Raw genomic sequence first — 24,208 nt, forward strand, 5'->3', positions numbered from 1 at the left:
CGTATTCTATTCTGATAAATATGACTTACTATTTAGTATTTGATAATGCATGTCATCTCTAGCACATTCAAGATCAAAATGGGTACATTTTTGTGTTTCAGGTACTAAGAAGAAAATTACAAAGTTACTGTTAACAATTAATCCAGTTTGGTTACATGCAATATTGGAAAATTTGTTTGATGAGTGCATCACCATATCATCATATACTGACAGCATTTTAATTGTCCAGTTCATGATGAAAAGGTAAATTGATATTTTTTCTTAGTTCATAAGTAAGTACTTGGTATTAATTTACTGTGAAACATTTGATACCTCACACATAGTTGAATGATGCTTCAAGTTGGTTTCTTCAAAGAGTATAATTTTCAAAGTAGCTTGAAAATTTATCCCTTTCAGTAAGAGAACAATATTCACATTCACAGAATGAAACAAACATATTAAATTACACTTCATAGAAATTTTAGCAAAAAAAATGTAAGCTTGACCAGGAATCGGACCTGGGGACCATGGTATACCATGCCATTGTTCTGCCAACTAAGCTACTCTGTCAGCCCTGGTTTCAGCTGATTTTTCACTGTTGCCTTACCTATGTGAAATGAGACTTGTTTTTTGAGGGAAAAAGTGCTAATTACAGATAAGAATATATTTTATAAACAGCAACCCAAAAGTTACACAGCTCACATGTGAATATAATAGTTGTAAATCTGATGTTTTACCAACTTTGCACTGATAGTGTCAAGATTAAAATGGAGTTTAAAAGCAAGTGAGGGAAGTAAGTTCAGCAAGAGTAATTATACTGGTTGTGAAAGTACACATTGCATCTGGTGATGAGATGGTCCTAGGTGTGACCAGAATTACCTTACGATTTGGCACACACAGGAGATGTACTTTGAAGAAATTTTAGCAAAAAATGCAGGCTCGACTAGAACTCAAACCTGGGTCTCTGGCATACCATGCCATTGCCCTACCAACTTACGTACCGAACCAGCCCTGGCTTTGCCTGATTTTTTGCTGTTCCTGTTTTACCTGTGTTGAATTGTCTCTACCAGTGGAAATTCGTAAATTTGTAAATTACCTTATTATCTACTTATATTTTCATGATAAGGCAATTTACAACTCTATGCTGAGAGAAACTAGGCACTGTCAGCATCATCGGTGTTTCGAGATCAACAGATCACATTGCAGTAGCAATGAAAACATAGGAAAACAGCATTTTTCCAACAACTTCCCCCTCTTGCTATTTTTGGCTCTCTGCAGTAATAAGGGAGTTGCCATATGGTGTCAGACTTTTGAACTACCCTGCAGATATATAGATTGTCAAAAAAAAATTGATTGATTGATTTTGTTTTTTGTACTTCGCGTTTTGTGCCACTTTTGGCTAATTTACGAAGATGGGGATGAGTGATGAAATTGATGAATGGACACTGACAAACACCCTTACCCAGGCCAGGATTCGAACCCGGGACCCCCCAGCATCGTAGTGCAATGTGCTAACCACACTGCCACAGGGGCTGGCACTAAAAAGAAAATTAGTATTATTTCATGTACTAGTCTGACACTATTTTTGCTGCCACCATTGAATTCTGGAACCTACAATACCCCCAAACATGATCATGTGGCTGAAATGCTTATTTTTAGACTTTTGGCACCCATGTTGGCTGTTGACTGATTCCATGTCAAATCATTCAGGCCATGCAACCCACCGATTCATATTTCAATGAAACTTGGTGTATTTGTAATACCAACAAGGCATGTCATGAACACATGCAAAAATTTTCTTCCCTAGACCTCATAGTTACTGAGAAACAGGAGGCTAAAGTTTCAGAATTTTGCACGCATCAATCATTGCTGAGGACATGGTGATGGCTCACAGTGCTTAACAGAAAATGTTATTTCTCTGAGTCAAATCGACATATCACTATATTTTTTTTCCTAAACTTCATATATGTGTGTATTCCATTTAAATAGTTTTCATCAAGATTCCTTTGCACCGAGAGTCAGAAAAAGATACTGTATTGTATGTAAATAATGTTGATTTCTTGCGTCAATGTGTGGTGTCACTAAAATTGCATTATCACTAAAAGACACTGCAGTTATCAAACCAATTTTTTTTTAATTGAAGCTTAAAGTATGTTCTAAAAAGCTATAAAATAAAATTAGTGGCTTTTTCACTGCATCTATTAATAAATCTTCATTAAAACAAATTTTATGTATATATATATGGGTTATTCCATGTCAAATCATCAACAAAAAAATGAACTTTTCAACCTGACAATTTCAGATTTTCATGAAATTTGGTAGGATGAAAGAAGACATAAAGTAACTTACACATGTAAAATTTTAGCCTCCACTAATACACAGTATTCATACAGCAGGGTTGCCAACCTTATAACAAATATAACATTTATGGTTACAAACTTAAATAAAACAATTTATGACTTTGCTTGCAGTTATGGTATAACTTTCATCTTTGGCTTGTTTTGAAGCTCAGGGAGCATAGTTTTCATAAAAAATATATTTATATGAAAATATTCAAATTTTCATTTCAAGGTCTCATCATGTGACCTTTGACCTTGCATATATGAACATATGTATGTTCAATTTTGTGGGAGAAAAAGTATGTTACACAGTTAAATTCAATATCTGTGTGGTGTATGTTTCATATTTGGGTGACTTTGGAAACAGGAATAAAAAATAATTTGACAGTAGTATCCTGCATTTATTTAACCTTGTAAGCACTTAAATGTTATGTTTGTAATTAAGTTGGCAACCCTGCTGTATGAATACTGTTTATCACTGAGGGCTAAAATTTTACATATGTAAGTTACTTCATATTTTCTACCATCCTACCAAATTTCATGCAAATCTGATATGGTCGGGTTGAAAAGTTTTCTTTTTTTTATGATTTGGCATGGAATAACTCATATGAATGTACAGTCAAGGACAGTTCTGGGTTGTAACATTCCCATTGAGAGTCAATAACATTCCCATTACGAGTCAATGGGATTGTTACAATCCAGAACTGTCCGTGACTGTACATAAAATTTGTTTTAATGAAGATTTATTAATAGAAGCAGTGAGAAAGCCACTAATTTTATTTCATAGCCTTTTAGAACATTCTTTAAGTTTCAATTTTAAAAAAAATGGTTTGATAACTGCAGTATCTTTTAGTGATAATGTAATTTTAATGACGTCAGATGTTGACGCAAGAAATCAACATTATTTACAATACAATATTTTATCTGACTCTCAGTGCACAGGAATCTTGATGACATTTATTTAAATGGAATACACATATATCTATGAACTTTATAAAAAGAATTCAAAGCGATATGTCAATTTCACCCAGAGAAATTACTTTTTCTGTTAAGCACTGTGGGCCATCACCATGGTCTCGGCAATGATTGATGTTTACAAAATTCTGAAACTTTAGCCTCCTGTTTCTCAGTAACAATGAACTCTAAGGAAAAAAAAATTGCATGTTAGTATTAACAAATACACCAAGTTTCATGAAAATCTGAATCGGTGGGTTGCATTTTGAAATTTTACGGAGTGATTTGATGTGGAATTAGCCTGTCATAATGTTTTATGATAAAATGCATCTTTTTAATCTCCTATTTCCAAAGCAAAGATTTAAACTTCAACTTATGTGGAAATAAGATGCTGTGATCGATAAATAACTGTAATGAAGTAACGGAGTTCTGGAATAAAATTGTCATCATGACCACCATGCTGAAGATGCCATTACAGATGAACGAGGCCTCAAAAAATGTGGTCTGGGGCATTTTACATTCAGGAATGAATGTAGTATCCACTCCAAAGGGCATGTTCTCAGCCAGAAGTGAAATATTCTGCCTCTTTTTCTTACTTTCTAATCACACTAATAGCGAATTCAATTATGTTCTTTTCATTTAGATTTTGGTGAAGTTGAGAAAAAGTGAAAAAGTTTGAATCATGATTTATTGTTGTAAATACTTGTTACGATGAATATTCAGAATTTATAATTTAGCACAGCAGCCAGTATTGCACATATAAATATTTTGCTTTGCAAGAAGTGAATTATACTTCTTCAAATTCATCAAAACCTGGATTTGATTTGATTTAACAATGAACAAAGAAGTATTTTCTGTACCCTGAGTATCATTAGTGAATGCTGTTTTTTTCATGTGAATATATTCTTGTGTGTGTGTGTGTGTTATAAACCAGGTTCTTGTGGTCAAGATAAAATGTGTCAATCATAAGTGATAAAAATGAGAGTAATATCATTTTATCCACAGAGGGAAGGTGGGTGATTTTTCTTTATCAAATGATTACAAATTGGAATTGTTTAAAAAATAGCAAGTTTCCCCACTCCTTTTATTTAATGAACAACTTTTGAGAAATAAAATGAGTGCAGTGTATTCAATATAAATTAAAGTTCATAGCCATCAGATGACAATGAAATTATCCCTTGTACAGCAGAGACAGCAATCAGGGACATGATTTGGCAGGCATGGCCTCAATAAACAAAGTATGAGTATTATTGCAAATGTATACAGCTTTTTCAAACATTAGCTGATAATCCAGCAATGGATGTTCAATCATGTTCAAAAGCTGACTGGAGATGCATGTGGTGTAGGCAGAATAACTGTTCAAAGCATTAAAAGGGCTATAGATATTGCAAAGGGATTGAAGCCCAATTCTATTTATAATGGAAGCACTCAAAAGAGAAAATAATATAACTGGATAAGATTGATTGATTGATTTGTTGTTTTAAGTACACTTTATGCACAGGAAGGCTAATCGGGACTGGACCTACAGCTTAAAGTGGGATCCAAAGCACTGTCCATGTGCCTCCACCGGGTATCAAACCCAGGACCCCTTGATTACATTACCACTATCCCATCTGGGAGGCCCCTAAAATAACCGGATAAGATAAGTTTGATAACGTATTGTGAAGGTTTGTGTTTAGATTTTAAGATTGTGGACCTCATTTAGCAGAAAATAGTTTTGTGGGTTAAAAAAACATGTTACAAATTCTTCAAAATTTAAAGAAAAGTATAAAATTAAGTATAAAAAATATCAAGTGTAAATGTATAAAATGTGTTGTACAAGGGAGAGAGTATCAAACCAACATGAAAACAGTGTCCTAGCTATGCATGCCCAAGAGGTTTGCATTTTCATGTCTTGCAGTATAGTAATGTGAAATTAAATGATGAATTTCAAATTTATTTAAAAACCAACATCATTAGTGTTAGGTGTGAAATATCGTTAGGCTTCTGTTTATGTTTTGTTGAAATATGGAGGTGTCCATCGTAGGAGCTGTATGTTAAGCTGTCTATCAGTAAATCTATTGTTAAATGTTAATTAGTGGTCTGTTTATATCTCAAGTTTAAGTATGTATAAAACGCATGCGTATTAGCCTGTGTGCATACACGACAGCTTACAATGTGGCGACGAGAAGGTAAATTTGAGTAATAATTACAAGTTTGTTACAAGTCTAGTAAAATGGCTTATGTAGTACCTTTCGATAAATATGGTCCTCTAAATGGATCTGTTTCTGCATATTTGGAAAGATTTGCTAATTATTGTCGTATTCAGCACTTTGCACCAGAGGATAAATTTCCTACATTGATTGCTGTAATAGGATCGCAACTATATGAAGTTCTTCGAGAATTGTTTGCTCCAGCCCTGCCGGAAGTTAAAACATATGAAGAAATTTCACAAAGATTAATTTCTTACTGTAGTCCTGCTAGTAATTACATTGTTCAAAGGCTGAAACTAGGAAACTGTAAACAAGAAAATGACGAACAGATTGAAAATTTCGTAAGACGGTTAAGGAAAATAGGTGATCAATGCGGTTATGACAACTTTTAGCCAATTGCTTTATTTGATTCTCTAATTAGTGGTATTAAATCAGAAGCAATTAGAAAGCACATAATTTCTAAAAATATAACGGAATTTCAAAAGGCATTCGAAATTGCTAACCAGATGGAAAAATTAGAGAATGTTACAAGAATGTTACAAGCAGGCTAATGTAAATCACATTTATCATCATAGGCCAGGTAGTTCTTACAATAAGGAAGATATGGAGGCTAATGTAAATCACATTTATCATCATAGGCCAGGTAGTTCTTACAATAAGGAAGATAACAGACCACAGAAAGGATTAAATGCAAGGGCAAATCAACGTTTCAGCTTGGATAGGATGCATGATACCAACAAAAGGCACTTTACAAGTAAGAATTCTGCTAGGTTTCAAAATACGAGCTCGAACACACCAGGACAAGGTCATTCATGTAATTTTAGCAATTATGAAAAACAATTTACAACTTTTCGTAAAGAGTATCAATCTAGAACACAATACAAATATTGTAAAAAATATGGACATGAAATAAAAGATTGCTATAAATTGTTGAATCAGAAAGATAGAAATGATTTCAATTTAAAGAAACCTTATTATACTTACAAATCCAATAATGTTAACGTGCCAGAGGATCCATGTTTGAAGAAAATGCAAGTGAATAAAGACTTAACCGACTTGACAATTGGTATAATTAAAGTAATTCCAAGGAATAAACATCCAGTAGATGATGTTACTTCAAGTAAAGAATCTGGAAATGTTACTTCTTCCAATATATCTAATGATCAAGGATGGAAGCATTCAAACAATTTATTATCTGAGACAAACATTTCATTTGTAATGGATTTGTAACCAAATTAGCACCTTCATCTGAGTATTTAGTCAATTTAAGTATGAATAATATCATGGTAAATTTTGAAATAGACACTGGATCGTATGTGTCAATTATGAGTAAATCTGTTTGTGAAAGCTATTTGTCTAATGTACAATACAAAGAACCAAATTGTATTCTTTGAGGTGCGAATAATTCTATCCTGCCATTAATAGGAAAGATTGTTGTTAAAGTTGAATTTCAACAAATTCCCCAGATGTTATACTTGTACATAGTTGATTGTAAAATGAAATATCCTTTAGTGAATTAGACAGATTATACCTAATTACCATGATTATTTATCTCGGTTAAACATTAATATTAATGAGAAATGTTGTAAATCAAACTCTATGGCTGTAAATAGCAACGACTTGTTACAAAATGTCCAAGAGCATGTTACGATGCAGCAGATATTGGATAAATGTAAGCAAATGCACGAAACTAAAAATGTGCAAGGAGTTGTTGATTTAATCAAAGTGAATTACAATAAATTGTTTAATGAAGATTTGTCTCATACCATAATACGTTATAAAGCAAAGATACCTATGAAAGCAGGTGCTACGCCTATTTTTAAGAAGTTTTACAACAGTGCATTTGGTATGAGAGATAAAGTAAAGGAAGAATTGGACAAGTTGATTGACCAAAATATTCTGGAAAAGATGGAATCGAGTGACTGGGCGAGTCCAATGGTTGTAGTTGCAAAGAGAGATGGTAATGTACGCTTGTGTTGTGATTTTAAGAACACAATTAATAGGTTTGTGGAAAATGTAAAATATCCTTTGCCAAGAATTGATGAAATTTTTCCTAAGGTGAATGGTCACGATACATTTGTTTCTTTGGACCTGAAGAAAGCTTATTTACAAATAGCATTAGACAATCAAGCGAAACAATTGCTCGTTAAGAATACCCCATGGGGCTTGGTTCGACATATGAGAGAGACTACCATTTGGAGTTAGTGTATCTTCCCAAATATTTCAGAAGACAATTGAAGATATACTTCACGATTTGAATTATGTCATAGCATATCAAGACGATTTGCTCATATCAGGGATAGGAATACTGGAAGTTCAGCAGTGTTTAAAAGAACACAATGTTAAGATTAACTGGGACAAATATGTATGGTTTGTACATGAAGTAGAATATCTGGGATATGTGCTGAGTAGGACAGGGTTTAGACCGTCAGAAAAGAAAATGAAAGCATTATTGCAATGTCCTGAGCCACGTAACGTTCGTGAGGTAAAAGCATTTCTTGGTGGAATCAATTTTTATAGGAGATGTGTGCCCAATTTATCGATAATACTGTCTGAATTATATAATCTGTTAAGGAAGAATGTCATGTGGAAGTGGACTGATTCGTGTCGCAAGCAATTTGAAGCTGCAAAACAGGCGTTTGCAAGTGCTAAAGTTCTGGTGCCATATGATCAGAATCAAGATTTGGTAGTGCAATGTGATGCTGCACAAAATGGTCTAGGAGCACAGTTGTGCCACAAGATAAATGGGCAGCTTCATACAATAGAATACATATCATGTACGTTAACCAAACATGAATTGCAATATCCTATGCACGAAAAGGAAGCATTGTGCATTGTATTCGCGGTGAAAAGGTTTCAAAAGGATGTCCAAGGAAGGTTTTTCGAAATTTGTACAGATTCTCAACCTGCGCAACAGTCACTTACGTTAGATAAGCCAATATCCATTCTTGCGTCACCACGTATTCAAAGATTGTGCTTGTTCCTTTTTCACACAAACTTATATATACCAAGAAAGTGGAGTTGGCTGACATGTTGTCTAGATTCCCGTTAGCAGATGTATGTCATGAAGATGCTCTTCAAGAGAAATACGTTTATCAGGTGACGCTGACGCCTAAAGTGCAAGAAGTTATGAGAAAATGTACAAGTGAAGACAGAATACTCAGTGCAGTTATAAACTTCGTTAAGGAGGTTGGCCTAATGAGATAAAGTGTTATATTGGAGATGATTTAAAGGAATTGATTGCCTTTAAAAGGAGGCAAGCAGAATTGAGCATGGTTGAAGGATTGTTATTTTGGGGTTATAAATTGGTGGTACCCAAAATAGTATGGAAAATAATACTTAAGAAAGCACACAATGATCATAGTGGCATTGTGAAAACGAAAATGTTGTTGAGACAAAAGTATTGGTGGCCACGAATAGATGCAGATGTCGAAGCATATGTTAAAGATTGTGGAATATACGCAGCAGTAAAACCAGATAATTCATCGAGAGAATACAGCTCTTGGGATAACTGTCAAAATCCATGGGAAAGAATGCACATTAACTTTTTCTCATACAGAAATAGTACTTACATCATAATAGTAGATGCGTACATTAAATGGATAGATTGTCAGAGGGTCTCTTCCATGTCTTTCAAGGAAGTGAAAGATTATTTAGTAAAAAGTTTTGCTACATTTGGTTTTCCAAAACACATAGTTTGTGATAATGATCCACCATTTTCATCTGAAGAATTTGGAGCTATCTGTAAAAAGCACAGCATTACATTATACCATTCGCCGGCCTACCACCCAGAGAGCAATGGTCAAGTGAAGAGGTGTGTCTAGACAATTAAAACTAAATTGGATTGTGCAGTACGAGAGTGCCTAAATAAAAACATGCATTTTGACATCATTCATTTGCTGCAAAAGATCTTGCTGGCCATGCGGAGTGAATGTAGTACAATGACGGGTAAATCTCCGCAGCAAGTTATATTTTCATATACGCCGGTCAACACATTTGACGTGAAGATAGAGAAGATATCAAAAGAGGATTATGAACAGATGAAGAAACCTCAGAAGAAGGACAATGATAATTTAGGAAGTAATGTAGTGTGGGTGAAATTACCGTTCAAAGACAAAAAGAACACAATGAGATATATTCAGGGCAGAACACTGAGAAGAAACAGCATTGTCACTTGGATGGTAGAAGTGGACGGGAAGAGAAGAATGGTGGACAAAAACCAGCTGAAGTGGCCGAATAGAAGAAAAGGTACTGAGGAGAATGAAATTGAGAATCTGCAAGTGTCTCCTGGAACTTCTACTGGATCAACGTTTCCAAGATATTGTGACTATGAACTTTTGATGGATTTCCCAGATCCAGGTGATGTAAATGACACCCTGATTTTGGATAATGGGGCAGGTAGTAGTTCAGAATCATCCTCGGAGAGACCAGAGCAACATCAGGGAATTAAAGAAGATGCCATTAGGAGATCAATCAGGGAGAGAAGAACTCCTGATAGACTTCAATATGTTAAGGACTGAAAATTTTAAAGGAAGATAGGGGAATGTTAGGTGTAAAATATCCTAAGGCTTCTGTTTATGTTTTGTTGAAATATGGAGGTGTCCATCGTGGGAGTTGTATGTTAAGCTGTCTGTCAGTAAATCTATTGTTAAATATTAATTAGTGGTCTGTTTATATCGCAAGTTTAAGTATGTATAAAACGCGTGTGTATTAGCCTGTGTGCATACACGACAATGAAAATTGTAATATTTTTGTTTATCGAATATTATGTTTTACATGTTTTCAGCTATTATTTTAACAATTATAATTTCAATTATGCAAAGATCATGAAAGACTGAAGACAAATTTCCTAACTTAAAAGAGCAAAAGCCAATCTCCATGGTGCCATGATTAGCACGGTGTGCTATGATGCCAGGAACCTTGGGGCATCCCCAACCTGGGCATGTTCTTTGTTACTCTCCTCTCATAAATTTCATCATATCATCCATCCCTCATCCTCATCTTCATGAGTCATCAAATAGTGCCAGAAAAAGTAATTGTAAAATAAACCAAATCAATCAATCAATCAATTAAAACATTAAAATACAAAAGGGATGTTAACAGACAAATCGTTCAAATTTTCCAGAATTTTTAGTAACATGCTAATCAAAACTGGTGTTTGTAATGGTCGGATTGACCATTACAGGTTTGTGGTATTGTATTAGTTAATTGCTGGCCAGCTACAAGATGTAGGGTTAATTAATATGTATCCATGTGTGTACTTTTATATGTTATGGCTTGTAAGAATATGTGCTTGTGTTTTTACTGGATTTTACAATCCCCTGTTTTTTTAGCTTCCCAGTTTGGCGAGCTGTCTTTCAAAAGACCGTTGCTGTGGAAAATCCCAGTGGTATGGGGTGGACGTCCAAGCACTCCCACCCCAACTATAAAAACGGCCAATTGGCTTAACAAAAAAAAACGTTATTTCCCAACATCAAATATCAATATTTTGATAATGACCTATCGGACTACCAAAGAATATAAAAATAAAGTTTAACATAAATAGACTAATCGGGACTGTATCTACTTTATATTTACAGGTCAATAATGTTAATAAATGATTAATATGTACCAACATCTTTGGGCTTCTCTGCAGAACTGATCAAGGAAGTCCTTTATAGATCGTGCTTCATAATGTTTCCCTCTAGTTTCCAGTATGCAAGATTTTTACGCACAAAGGAATCTAACGAGAATCCAACAACACCATTGTGTTGTGTTATGCAAGAAAAATCAAATTAATTAAATAATAATGGTTACATATTATCTACACTTTGATGAATTGTGTAAAAATTTGTAATACATATTTTGTAGGACTTGCTAAAACATTAAAACATGGGTTCCTTAGTCTACCACAGATTCTATTTGCTTCAAATGAAAGACTCTTGTGACAATGTTTGTCTACTGGTTACCTTAACCATTTTGCAAAATATTGTGTTGTTGAAATACTGTGTTTGACACCCGACAAACAAATAGGAATACCTTGATTAATCAATGACTTCTTGGATTACAGTGTCATCATTAATATTTCATATCAAGTTTTATAAAGGGAAATCCTCTTTACATTATGAAAAATACCTTCCTTAATGACTATGGTACGAAACCGAACGATATAAGTGCCCTCCTTCGCCTTACCCCATTTCTGCTGCACAAGGTCTCTGGGCTGCTTATCGCCATCACTTTTTGAGGAGAAGCGTACAAACCCCAAATATCATTATTTTTTATGCTGATACTGATTTCTTCCAGTCACAGAATGGCTTAAGATATATGAATAAAATTAGGAGGATCCACTCCATAGCAGAAGAGTTGGCATAATTATTTGTCAAAAGATTAGGTTGTGTCTAATGTACTTTCACAGACATGGTCTGCTACAGACAAAATGTAATATTATAAATATAAGAAAATAAATAGAATATAATTTGAGAGATTTTCAATTGTATTTATTTGACTGCAGCTTTTTTCTACTTGTCATTTTCGTGAACTCATATTCATAGGGTGCTGCCTGATGAACACTGGCAACTTTTACAGTGTGTACAGGACATCAAGGCAAGCAACTTTTGTTAGTCACTATTGGCTCGTCTAATTCTTCTTTCGATGTTACAAGCAATCGAAATATGACATCTTTTGTCCTTAATGTATGCAATCCCATTGATAGCTTTGCAGTTGAAAATGTCATTTATTCTTACTGCTGTTTAAAATTCTTAGAGCAATATACTGTATAACATGCTATGGAAACGATATTGTGCGAAGAGTCAGGATTTAAACTTCATTTTTCTTTTATAAAATGGATATCATAACACACACCTATGTTGCTTATCATATTTGATGTGTTTGCATAGAGAAATTATTCATAAGATTTGATTGATTGATTGATTGACTTGCTTTATTTTACATCGCCTTTTGTGCCACTTTTGGCTAATTTGCAAAGATGGGGATGAGTGGTGATATGATCAAATTTATGAATGGACACTCACAAACATCCATGCCCAGGCCAGGGTTCGAAGCTGGGACCCCTGGCGTTGTAGCATGAAGTGCTAACCACTCTGCCACGGGAGCCAGCTCATAAGATTTGAAATTGATATTTACACTCCATAAGATGCTTAGTGCAACCCGTATCAAACTACACATTTTATTGCTTTCTAACCAAAATAATAAATGTGAAACACTATCACATTTTCATTGTGTTTGATAATAAAATTGGAGCCGGTAAGCTGTCCTACATCTTTCACTAGCTGACCTCCATGGTGGGATGGTTTCATAACACACTACGAAGCCAGGGGTTCCAGATTTCGAGACTGGCCATGAGTGTTGTTTGTGAGCAGAGGTGAAACGACAAATTTTTATCTGGAGGGGAGAGGGTCAAATACCAGGGCAAATGTGCCAATAATAATAATAATAATAGTGGTGGTAGTGGTAGTAATAATAGTAGCATTGAAAGACGTTATTATTGTTGTAAATCATACAAAAGGGTGTAGAAGTCAGTGCTAAAGCAATTGTGTTTGAACAAATGATTTGAAATAATTTTTCCAACATGTTCAATTTCATGTTAGCTAATAATGGAAAACAATCACCCAAACTATATTTTTGAAAGACAGAATATGCATGACGAACGTTATTCTTTTTGTACATATGACACGTATAACTTTCATGTTCAACATATATTTTACACATATGCAACATGGAGCGACCTAAAATAAGAAAATACATGTGCAATATGTTAACGCCAAATTGTGTACGAATCCAAAGTTTATTTAATATATATATATATTATTTAAATACATTATATGATAAATTCATCCGCCAAATTGTCTCTGAAATGTGGGCATCCCACCTTTGCGAGTGAAGGGAGCAAGAAAATTTTACAAAATGTTCTTTTATTTGCATAAAATTTGAAATCAAGGGGTCAATTGCCTCTCTGTGCCTCCTGCAAGTGCCCTTAACCATCTGGAAGAAAAATGCAAGAAACACTTGAAAATTAATTTCATTTTGAGTATCCATTTGTCCTGCTATCCTTAGATTCTGCTAGTCATGTTTCTTTACTTCAATGTTTGACCCCCCCTAGATTGGGCATCCATCCAAAATTGGGGTGGGTCAATGCCCCTGCCCCCCTGTGGTTGCAGCACTGTTTGTGAGTGTCTCTTCTTCAATTTCAAGTCATCACTCATTGTCACGATTAACTAGATGTGGTAGAACAGCAACGCTAAGTAAAAATAATTAAATATCCACTCCTATCTCTCTATCACGTGAATCACTATTACCAAAAGGTAGCCTGGGGAAACAAAAAAATATGCAGTTCAAACTTCATAGCAACACATCCAAGAAAAACATCCAAACACATTAGGCAACTTTAATACAAAACTTCTCAAACTATCACAACTGTTCTAGATACTTAAAATTGCAAGATCATTTCCCGAAATCTGAATCTGGAAGGTAATTTTTTTCCCCCATTACTGATACATTATACAGAATCCCACACACCTTCATAAATCATAAAATCAATAAATGTCTTTGTTATGTTGCTAGAGTAATAGGGGATATAATATTGTAAATTGTAGTGAGAATTCCAGGTAGGAATGTATTTTGTAGGTTAGTTGCGTGTTACTCACAAATGCAAAATATAAAAAAGTTGAAAATTGTACTTACGTATGTGAGTATATGTTCCTACTATCGAAAGACGTTTCAGACATAGACTATCTCCTTCCTCAGGTTCATATAAAAAACTAGGTACTTGGCATAGTACTGCTTCAAAAATGTAATATGAGGATAGTGGTTAAGGGTTGGTTAAGATACATTTAAAAATATTATGTTTTTGCTATTAAAAATACGTAAAAAGCGTGTCGTTCCCTAAAAAGACTTGTACTATAGACCTATTCACAGGTATAAAAGTTAAAAAAGTTAAAAATCAAAAAGACCTGCATAAATCACTATGCTACTTGCAGGTTTAGTCATTCCTACCCAACTGTGCATCCCAATCCGCATGAAGGTCAATTCTCCACGAATGTCTCCCCTCCCCTTAACTTTCTCATTTCCCCTTATTACATCACAAGTCCAACGTAAATTCATGTTCCTCCCGTGCTGCTTGCATAACTTCCGGAGTGACGTGGAAACCGATATTGGGTTCAATCTTCCATGCTTTGTCCCATTTTTTGAGGAAATTGATCCACTCTTCTTCCAAATTTCCTTCATCCCTATTAAGATTATTCTCCCCCCTACAAATATTCACTGTTTCATACACGTTTCTTCATAACTTCCTCCTTTCTTTTCTAATTATCTCTTTTTTTGCGATTCCATGCCCACTTTCCAAAGTGTGTTCTGAGAGACCCGTTTTGGGAACTTTTTCCCTTATATCCTTTTCATGCTCACTCCATCTTTTACCCATATTTCGACCCGTCTGTCCTATATACTCCTTCCCACATTGACATTCTATTCGATAAACCCCCTTCTGTTTTTCAGGTATTTCCCTAATTATCTTCCCTTTCTTATAATCAGTAAAGTATTTCTCAACATTCTTTGGTTCTTTCATCCTGCAAACAATTCCAAAATCTCTCGTTATTTTTCCGATTTTTTCCAATGCGAATTGATGGTATGGGATACCAATGTACTTTACCTTCCTATTTTCGATTTTTCCCCCTCATTTTGATCCCCTTTCTCTTTTTTGTTTTCTTTCCTAATAATTTTCTGTGCTCTCCTCGCGATCTTATCCATTTCTCTATTCGTACACCCATTTTTTAATCCTGTTTTTCCTATCCATCGGATTTCGTTGTCTTTTTCTTTTCCATTATTGCATAGTCTACCGGCCCTAATAAAAAAGTTTAGGAATACGTTTCTCTTTGTTTTTTCGGGGTGCGCCAATTCCTTGTTAATATATAAGTTGCCCGATAGGGGTTTATGATGTACTCCTGTTTTAATCCTATTCCCTTCTTTCAAAATACTAAGATCCAGAAAATTGATTTTTCCATCGCTTAAGTTTTCCCTAGTGAAGTTTATTCTTTCGTCTTGTTTTTCTAATTCTTCAAATACCTTGTTCAGTGCTACCGCCTTTCCTATAATCAAAATATCATCAACGTATCTCCCATAATATTTGATACGCATTCTCGTTTTTTCCAAAGCTGCCTTCTCAATGAAGTGCATAAAAATGCTCGCTACCATACCGGAAATGGGGTTTCCCATCGCCAAGCCTTCTTTTTGTCTATAAATATTGTCATTGACGTACAAAAAGTTATATTCCGTTACAAGGTTATACCATTGTACATACTCCCAAGCAGTTAGGATGTCTATTCCTTTTTCTAACAGCCACCTTAGTAAACAATCTCCCGCCCGCCCCCTCGGTACACTTGGGTATAAGTTAATAACATCAAAACTACTTATTGTATCCTCGTTATCAATTTCCAGATTTTCTATACATTCTTTAACTTCTACGGCATTCCTAATGTTATATTGGGTGTTCTCATTTGTCTTCCTTATTCTTTTTACCAGCATTTTTGCTAGCTCATATCCCGGATGCTCGTATGTTGGTATAATAGGCCTAAGTGGTATGCCATCTTTGTGTGTCTTAGGTATTCCGAAAGCTATTGGTATGTTGCCATCTTTAATTTCCTTTATAAGGATTTTCTTTTCACTTGTGCCCAATGTAATGCTAGTCCCTAAAAGGGGTAGAGACTTCAGGGCCTTGACAAATACCTTCATTAGGCCTAATTTTATATGGAGAGGTGGTAAGAATACTTTCTCCAGATCCACAAAAGGTTCATTAGAATCGTTCATCTCTCCTGGGACCAGTTGGTTCCTTGGTGGCCATTTTGTGAAGGTGTACTGCTCTTTGGCTCGACTGTCCCAATGACACAAGAAACATCAGTGTTTGGTGTAACCTCCTTGTAAACCTGTGAGGATGGCAATAACCTTAAAGTCAGCACATACACACCACTTAAACTGTTCATAATTTAATTTCTGTAGTAGGTTCCACATGTTCTCGTATGTTTCTTTCATACGCACAGCATGAGCAACAGGGATGGCAGGATATTGATTGCCATTGTGTAGTAACACTGGCTTGAGGCTAGTTCATGACGAATCTACGAACAGTCTATATTCTTCAGTGATGTAGTCAAATTTCAGTTGTTCCATAAGCGACAGAATGTCACTGCAATACACCAAATCACCATCCTTTGTAAAATAAGGAACTAGGCTCACCTCTCTTTTTCTGTACATCGATATATTCACATCTCGGTCAAGTAGATTCCATTGTTGAACTCGTGATGCAAGCAACAGGGCCTTGTTCTTTGGAAGGTTTAAGTCTCTGATCAGATCATTCAGTTCTTCCTGACTTATCACATGTGGTTCCTTAGTACCAGACACTCGGGCGTAATTGGGATCTGAATGCATACTTGAAGATTGTGCAACATCCTGACAAGCCGCAGCAATCTTCGTCGGATGATCCAGGAGCTCGCACCACATCATAGGTATGGCGAACGGCATCGATTTATGTGTACCTTTCAACCATCCTTTTAGAGTACGCGCACATGAGTTACAACTTTGTTTGGGAGCCCAATTGTAACTTTACATCCAAAGTACAAGTGGTACGCTGTTTTTAGGAATGGTGACAATGGCCTACTTTGCCCCTTGAAGACCACTTCACCACATATGTAGCAGAATAAATCTATTGAATTTTTGCAAGTTCGTGGAATGTTGGTTTAACACAAATGTCAATATTTCACGCAGAAATATTTTTCCTTAACGGTACACACAGACACAGAGTAACACGACTCTCTTACACCACGATCACCTCGGAAGTAAAATATCTGGTTCACAGGACAACGAGGTGGATGTCTTGGTACCTTTTTCCAGCCACATCCGGTTTGTCGTCTAGAGAAGGCAAGCCTTTAGGTATCCGAGGTGACAGTGTAGGAAGAGTGTAACGAAAATAAAATGTTGAACTCCAATGTACACAGATAAGCCTGTCACACATAGTTAAACTGTAAGATACCATTCATTTTAGAGCCAGTCACTTATGGCTCGTGGGACATCGTGAAAATATTTCTTCCATCAGTAATGTTAAAATGCAATATTATTGACATTTTTGTTTTGACATTTATCTGGAATTCTCAACAAAAAAAAATGTGTGTTGTGGCCGAATTCACTGTTTTTTGGGGTGGGGTGTATTTGGTAGTTTTTCCTATTTCGGGGGAGGGAGGCAGTGGGGGCAGGGGAAAGAATGTTCCTAGAATATAGTAACAATTCTTGGATTGAGGTAAAAATACACAATTATGCATTCCAAGCATAAAAAACATATATTTCATTAAAATAATACAATTTTTCGGTAAATTTTTATGGAAAACGCCCCCTAAAAAAAAACTTACGTGCTGGAACTTTTTCAATGTGATATTCATAATCAGCGACTCGAAATCTATAAGGTACACCGTTTCATTTTTGTGGGAGGATTTTCATGCCAATCAGTGTTATTGGTATTGGTATTGGTACTTCCACCCCAGACAAAAATTCGCGGTTGCACCTCTGCAGGTAGCCTATCTGCAATACCTGCTCCTTGTGTATTTTTTGCCTTCCTGAGGCAGAAAGGCAAGAAACCAGAAAATTACAAATGTTGTCTAAGGTAATTCTTTGAACACATCATTCATGCGCATGGGGACTGTTCTATAATTGTATTCTACACTTTATGATCTATGCATATCACACGGTCTATTCATTGTTTACATGATAATGTAGCCTACAGATATCTTAAGCTAACATTTAGTGGAAGTTAAATTTTTGCTCTTGCAATATTTAGAATAATAACAAAATTATCATGTCCAACTTTCCTAAACTTAATAATTCAAATGTTTCTTTTGTGTGTGTGGGGGGGGGGGTGTAAGTGTGTGTGTGTGTATGTGTTATGTATGACCACTCCACTTTTCAGGACATGATATAATTTAAGGAATTTTGTTACAAATACGCCAATTGTACTATTTTCAGGATATTATCCGATCCAGTTTATGAAAAAAACTACTTCAATCCAATGATTGAACGTAGCGAATTGAAGACATATGATCAACTTGTGAAGAAACACTCTTTGAGATATTGTTTAATTTTATTTTTCATTCTCGATAAGAGTACATCCCAATCATTTATTCAACCAAAGTTTCCAATTTTTAAGAGAACAGGCACAATAAAGGTATGTATTAAATTATAATAATTTAAACATATTTCTGCAAAATTGGTGTATTATTCAACAGAAAGATGTTTTAACAAAGAGCAGTCCACATTTTCTTCAAGTATGTAATAACTAGAGCCCGGAAGTTTGGCAAAATGCCTCTTTTTATCTACTGCATATATTGATAAAATTTTTCCGGATATACGTTTCTCATGTTGTTTCGAATGTTTTAGAAGCCTTTTCATTTTGCCTATTTTGCCTATTTGGGACCCCACTGCCTATTTTTAATTATAATGCCTTTTTTTGCCTTTTTCAATTAAATTTGACCATTTTTTTAAAAAAAATGTGTATATAAATTATTTTTCTCCCAAAAAACATTGTTGGCATTTATTTTTCTTTTGTTTATTATGTGAATAATTTTCGCCTTATTTAAGTAATATTGAACTCATGTATGTTTCAACATTGCTGAAGGAGAAAAGTGTGAGAAAAATGTATTTGATGCTCAGTTAGGATATTGTCTTTCGGTTAACATATCCTTGTGTATGATTGACTGCTGAAGTGGACAGGTTGATTTCGAACACAAAGAAGATATTTCTGAAATCTCCCTCTCGAACCTGAAATTAGGAAGTTGCATCTGAGCTTAGTTTACCTCTGCAACCAGTCTTGACCAGATGGGGAACCTGGATATCAGCAGCTATATATTATGCTAACAACCTTTAAAAAAATCAGTGAGGTGATAGATGCTCTTCCAGAAAATGAAGCGGCTTCAATTCGTTAAGTGAAAAAACTCCTGTGCTATTCAAGTTTATTTTTGCACATTATGGTGCATTCCCAGAGACAATTACAATTACAAAACTTAAAAAAACACCTTGTAGCATCCATGAAAATGTACGAGGAATCTATGCAGCAGATGATGGAAGTGCCAGGAGAAAAGGGGTCAGCTGTTGCGGAAAAGTGCAAGCGGGTAGTGAGTGCAAATGAGGACTTGAAGCAATTGAAAACAATTTGTGATATTCTAAAAGGTGAAAATGCTGTTACCAAAATACGTCCAGCTACATTAGCTTGTTTTATGTATGCTCCAATAACTTCTGTCGAAGTAGAAATATCATTTTCTATTATGAAAAACATTCTCTCTGACAGACTACTATCAATGAATGTTGAGTAATTAAAAAAACACCTTGTAGTTATGTGCAATCAAGACGGAGAAAATTGAAATGCTCTTCCCAATGTAGATTTTAACATGTTGCCAGAAATTATAGATAAAAGTAAGAGACTTCCAAATGTGCCTTTTTTCGGTTTATTTTGCCTTTTTTTTTCATTTTTAGTGCCTATTTTCCACATTATAAATGCCTTTTTGCCTGCCTATTTTAACGAAAATAAATGCCTGAACTTCCGGGCTCTAGTAATAACTCTTCACCTTTCTTGAGTTTTCTACTAAATTTGTTAAAAATTAAATATATTTTGAATGATAGTGACACTTTGGTCAATGCAGTAAACAAAGTGTTTATAATTTTTCTTGGTACAATCATAGTTATTAGTGGGAGACTCCTCCTCAAATTGAAGCAATAACTTGCATGAAAATGTGACTTTGCCTGCCTGGCTGCTTGTAGATGTGAAAATGTTATAGAAGATTCATTCCATGGTTTTTCCACTTAAAAAGCAAAATGGAAACCTCAAGTTCTTGATTTTCAACTTGTTTTCCAATTATGAAGTTATCTTCAGAATGTTAATTTCTCATTCAGGTTTTCTGGAGTTTCCTTTTTGTATAAGACTATAATAATAATAGAACAAAATCTATTGTGCTCTCAGTTGGCAGTTGTTCTGATTTCCATCATCTGGTTTTGCTGGTGGGTGATAATTGGTGGGTTAAAGTTTCTGCTGTGTGTTGCTGCTCTGTGTTGTGTGTTGCTTGTGTTCCTTGAGTATGTAGTAGGGGTTTGTGCATGAGGTCTCCATATGTTCTTGCTCTCTGGAATTTTTTACGTACAGGGTGATTGTCTATTTCTGAGTTTAGTGTCAGTTTCTGCTCGATTATACTGTTGTGCATTTCTTTGATAATTTTCTCTGTGAGGGAACTACTTGTGTGAAGTATGGACATGGAGGAGATGGAATGGCTTCTGGTGTTTAAGTGGCATTGCTTAAGTGCTCTCCAATTTATTTCTGTACTGTGCAGATGGTACTGCCCATGTAGTGGCTGTGGCACTGGCATGTGGTTTTGCACACACCTGGGGATATGAGTTTTGGTAATAATATCTCTTCATGTTCAGAGGGCTCTTTCAATCTGGTATATCTGATTTGTGTGCTACTTTGATGCTGAATGGTTTGAATGCCTGGGATAATTTGCTTGATGCAGTGAGGTGATTTGGATCTGCATTCCATTTGATTTTGGGCGCTTGGTTTGGATTATCTTTACGCTTTGGACATTTGAACTGGGCTTTGGCTTTTACACACCACACTGAAATCTGTCATTCCATGTATATATTATTCAGCCCTATATCTGTCATGTGTGCTATTTCATCTTGAAGGTTGTCTTCCATAGAGCTGAGTGTGAATGCTCTTCCATAGAAGTTGATCCATTCTCTGGCTTTCTGTTTTGGGGTGGTTGGATTTATCATAAACATACTGAGTGTCTCGGTCTGGTTTCAAGCCATAATTGTTACATCAAAAGAACTTGAAGATACTAATTTGCATGCTTCCCAAGTTTCAAATTGCCTTGACAATATTAGAAAACACAGTGTCTACTTAACCTACCACTCAATAATGGAATGGCATGAGAAGGAACATAACAAGTGTGATGCCTCTCTTAGATTATGGTTGATAGAATAAGGTGTTGTAAATGGAAACAGTACTGTGATGAAACCAAGCAAAGAGTACAATTGCTTCAAGGTGCTGGCCTCTTTGGAGATTGGCCAGAGAAAATTACTTTGTTTGTGCAAAAGAACATACCAAGAACTATCATATATGTAGTTTTGTGTCAAAATCAATTAACAGCTTCTTTTATACAGTTACTCCAACTTAGTTAAAAGTGGTTAAATTGATTAAATATCAATTGTTCGTATTCTGAATACATTTAAATTGTAAGTTGTATTCCAAAGACAATGAACAAATTGTACGATTTTTGCTCATGCTAAAAAATCTCATCGACAATCTTAACCTTCACATCATAAACTCTAAAGTTATTCACATCAATAGTCATTTTGTGTTATGTGGAAGTCTTCCTGGAAAACAAACCTTTTTTTTGTGGAAAGCAATGTTTTTCTCAGTTGTAACTATTTTAATGTTGACTATGGCTGACAAAACTATAATTCTACAAAAGAACTTCCAAGATTTGAATTGTAACTATGCTGTAAAGCGGGCCCACATTGAAGAGCATGTTCTATTTCTACTGCTTTTCTGCCATAATTCATAAGACAGAAACAGTATCTACCAAACCGAGTGCTAGTGGATATGTGCTGTGGACATAGTCCACTATTCCAGGAAATCAACTCAATCAATCAATCATGAGCTGTTTCTCCCAACTCCAAGTCCTCCACTCATGTTGCTGTGACCTTCATGCTCATCCTGCAGCAGAGTCAGCCATGTTCCTTGCAGAAAGATAGAGGTAGAGAATTTTACAATACCATTGATTGATTTTTTTTTCACGTTTTGTGCCTTTTGGCTAATTTGCGAAGATGGGGATGAGTGATGAAATGATGAAATAGGTGAATGAACATTCACAAACTACCAAGCCTGAGCAGGATTCGAACCTGGGACCCTTGACGTCGCAGAGCGATGTGCTAACCACTCGGCCACAGGGTCCGGCTTTCAATACCATGTTTTAACAATTGATGCATTAGTGTAATATTAAACATTATTCAAGTTTCATTGACTTGAAAGTCAGTACTGAGGAGTGTTTCAACAGGACACTGAAGAATCTTATGTGCAAATATTTCACGTTAATGGGCAATTAGAATTTTTTGGAATTGCTACCACAGCTATTGAAGCAATAAAACAACATGGTATACTCCACTATATGCACTTTATCTTCACAGATCACTGTTGTAATTTAAAGGGCCCATTGAAGAAGTCCAAATACAAAATAGGAGATTAAGTAAGAAGTAGTAAATTTAAATCCATCTTTGATAAGGTCTTTACCAAAAACTGGAGCACTGGGCTCTTTACTGCAGCCAAATTTCTACTGGGGATCAGAAGGGCCACTTTTATGAAGAAGAACATTTTGCCACACTAGTGATCCTGTTGGAACAGTGGCAAAGCTGCATAAGTGCACCAAGTGGGAATAAAACTGCCGAGTTTCTAGTTTCTTTTTAATATTGATGCTTTGTTTAATTTTCTGTAATAAATAATTATGCCATAATAACTGTGTAAAGTTGTTTCGTGTCTGTTTGTGTGTGTGTGTGTGCCCTGCACTGTGGCCATGTAGTCTAAGGTATCAGGCTTTGGGTTTGGACTATGTGATGCATGCTGATTTGAGTCTCCTTGGGGGAAACATAACAAAAGTTAAAGTGAGTTAAAAAGCATATATTGAAACAAATATACTCAAAATGTTAGCATGAGACCCAGTGAAACTAAAAGAAAAATATCTGATTTTTGTTAGTTATAAATTGTGAGAAGCTCTCTGCTTTTCTAATGTTACACTCTTATTTCACTCTATTCTGTATTGGCAGTTTATCAGTATTAGCAAATATTTTATATTGGTCCATCCCTACTAAATATATATTTTTATTTATGATTGTAAACATCTCTACATTTTGTTTTTTTAAATATGTATTGAGAAAGTTCTATCAGTCAAATTCATTCATGTAGATATTGTCATTATTATAAACTCTGCTTATTATTTTTACAGTCCACAGACACATTTCTGAAAAGGTTTTGTGCCTTATTCTTGTTTAGTGACAAGAATATTATTGATAATATTAAGAAGTTCGGATATGAACTCACATACAAAGAAGAATCAGTTGATGAGTATAATTTCAGGACAGAAAATATTTCAGAAGACCTTAAAGATGGAATCAAATTAGGGTAAGTTAGTTTTTGATAATACATATTTTAGATTCTTTTATTATATTTTAATGTATTTCATTTGGTGGTGGTGAATAAAATTATTTAAAAAAATCAAGGTTTTGGTACAAGGACTTAGCACATTTCAGGTTCAGATTGAGTTAATAATATGGCATATTAGTGTTGTTATACTAAATTTAATTCTGGCCATTGATGAGTTTTAAGTTCAATTTATGCACAGATACTCTTATCGAGACTAGACCTAAAGTTTAAAGTAGGAAACAAACTAGTGTATTGATTGCAAGGTGACATCATTACCACTATGCCATTTGGGAGGACTGATGCTGTACATTGATTTCTTCAACTGATTCTATTTGGTAAAACTTGTATAGCTGGCCTCCATAGCAGGCTGGTCAATGTAACATGATACAAGACCAGAGGTGCCTGGTTTGAACTCTGGGTAAGACATAGGTGTATCCTTGTAGATGTGCCATCATGTTTTCCATCAATCATTCTTCTTATTACAGTCAGGCTTCCCTGGTGGAAGCCTGATTATATCGACTTGTAATCAA

General features: G+C 35.1%; 1 protein-coding gene across 2 annotated transcripts in view; it reads left to right on the forward strand.

Moving 5' to 3' along the window:
- Positions 1 to 107: 107 nt before the first annotated feature.
- Positions 108 to 24,208, forward strand: part of LOC145984454 (uncharacterized) — a 92,516-nt gene continuing 68,415 nt past the window's right edge. For both annotated transcript variants that reach the window (XM_083118114.1, XM_083118115.1), the window contains exons 1-3: positions 108 to 243; positions 18,461 to 18,659; positions 23,482 to 23,657. In XM_083118114.1, coding sequence (XP_082974240.1) covers positions 233 to 243; positions 18,461 to 18,659; positions 23,482 to 23,657 — 386 coding nt within the window. In that variant the 5' untranslated portion in view covers positions 108 to 232. The remainder of the gene's footprint in view (positions 244 to 18,460; positions 18,660 to 23,481; positions 23,658 to 24,208) is intronic.

The sequence above is a fragment of the Lepisma saccharinum genome, chromosome 2, assembly GCF_977018435.1.
Source record: "Lepisma saccharinum chromosome 2, izLepSacc3.1, whole genome shotgun sequence".
Taxonomy (NCBI): domain Eukaryota; kingdom Metazoa; phylum Arthropoda; class Insecta; order Zygentoma; family Lepismatidae; genus Lepisma; species Lepisma saccharinum.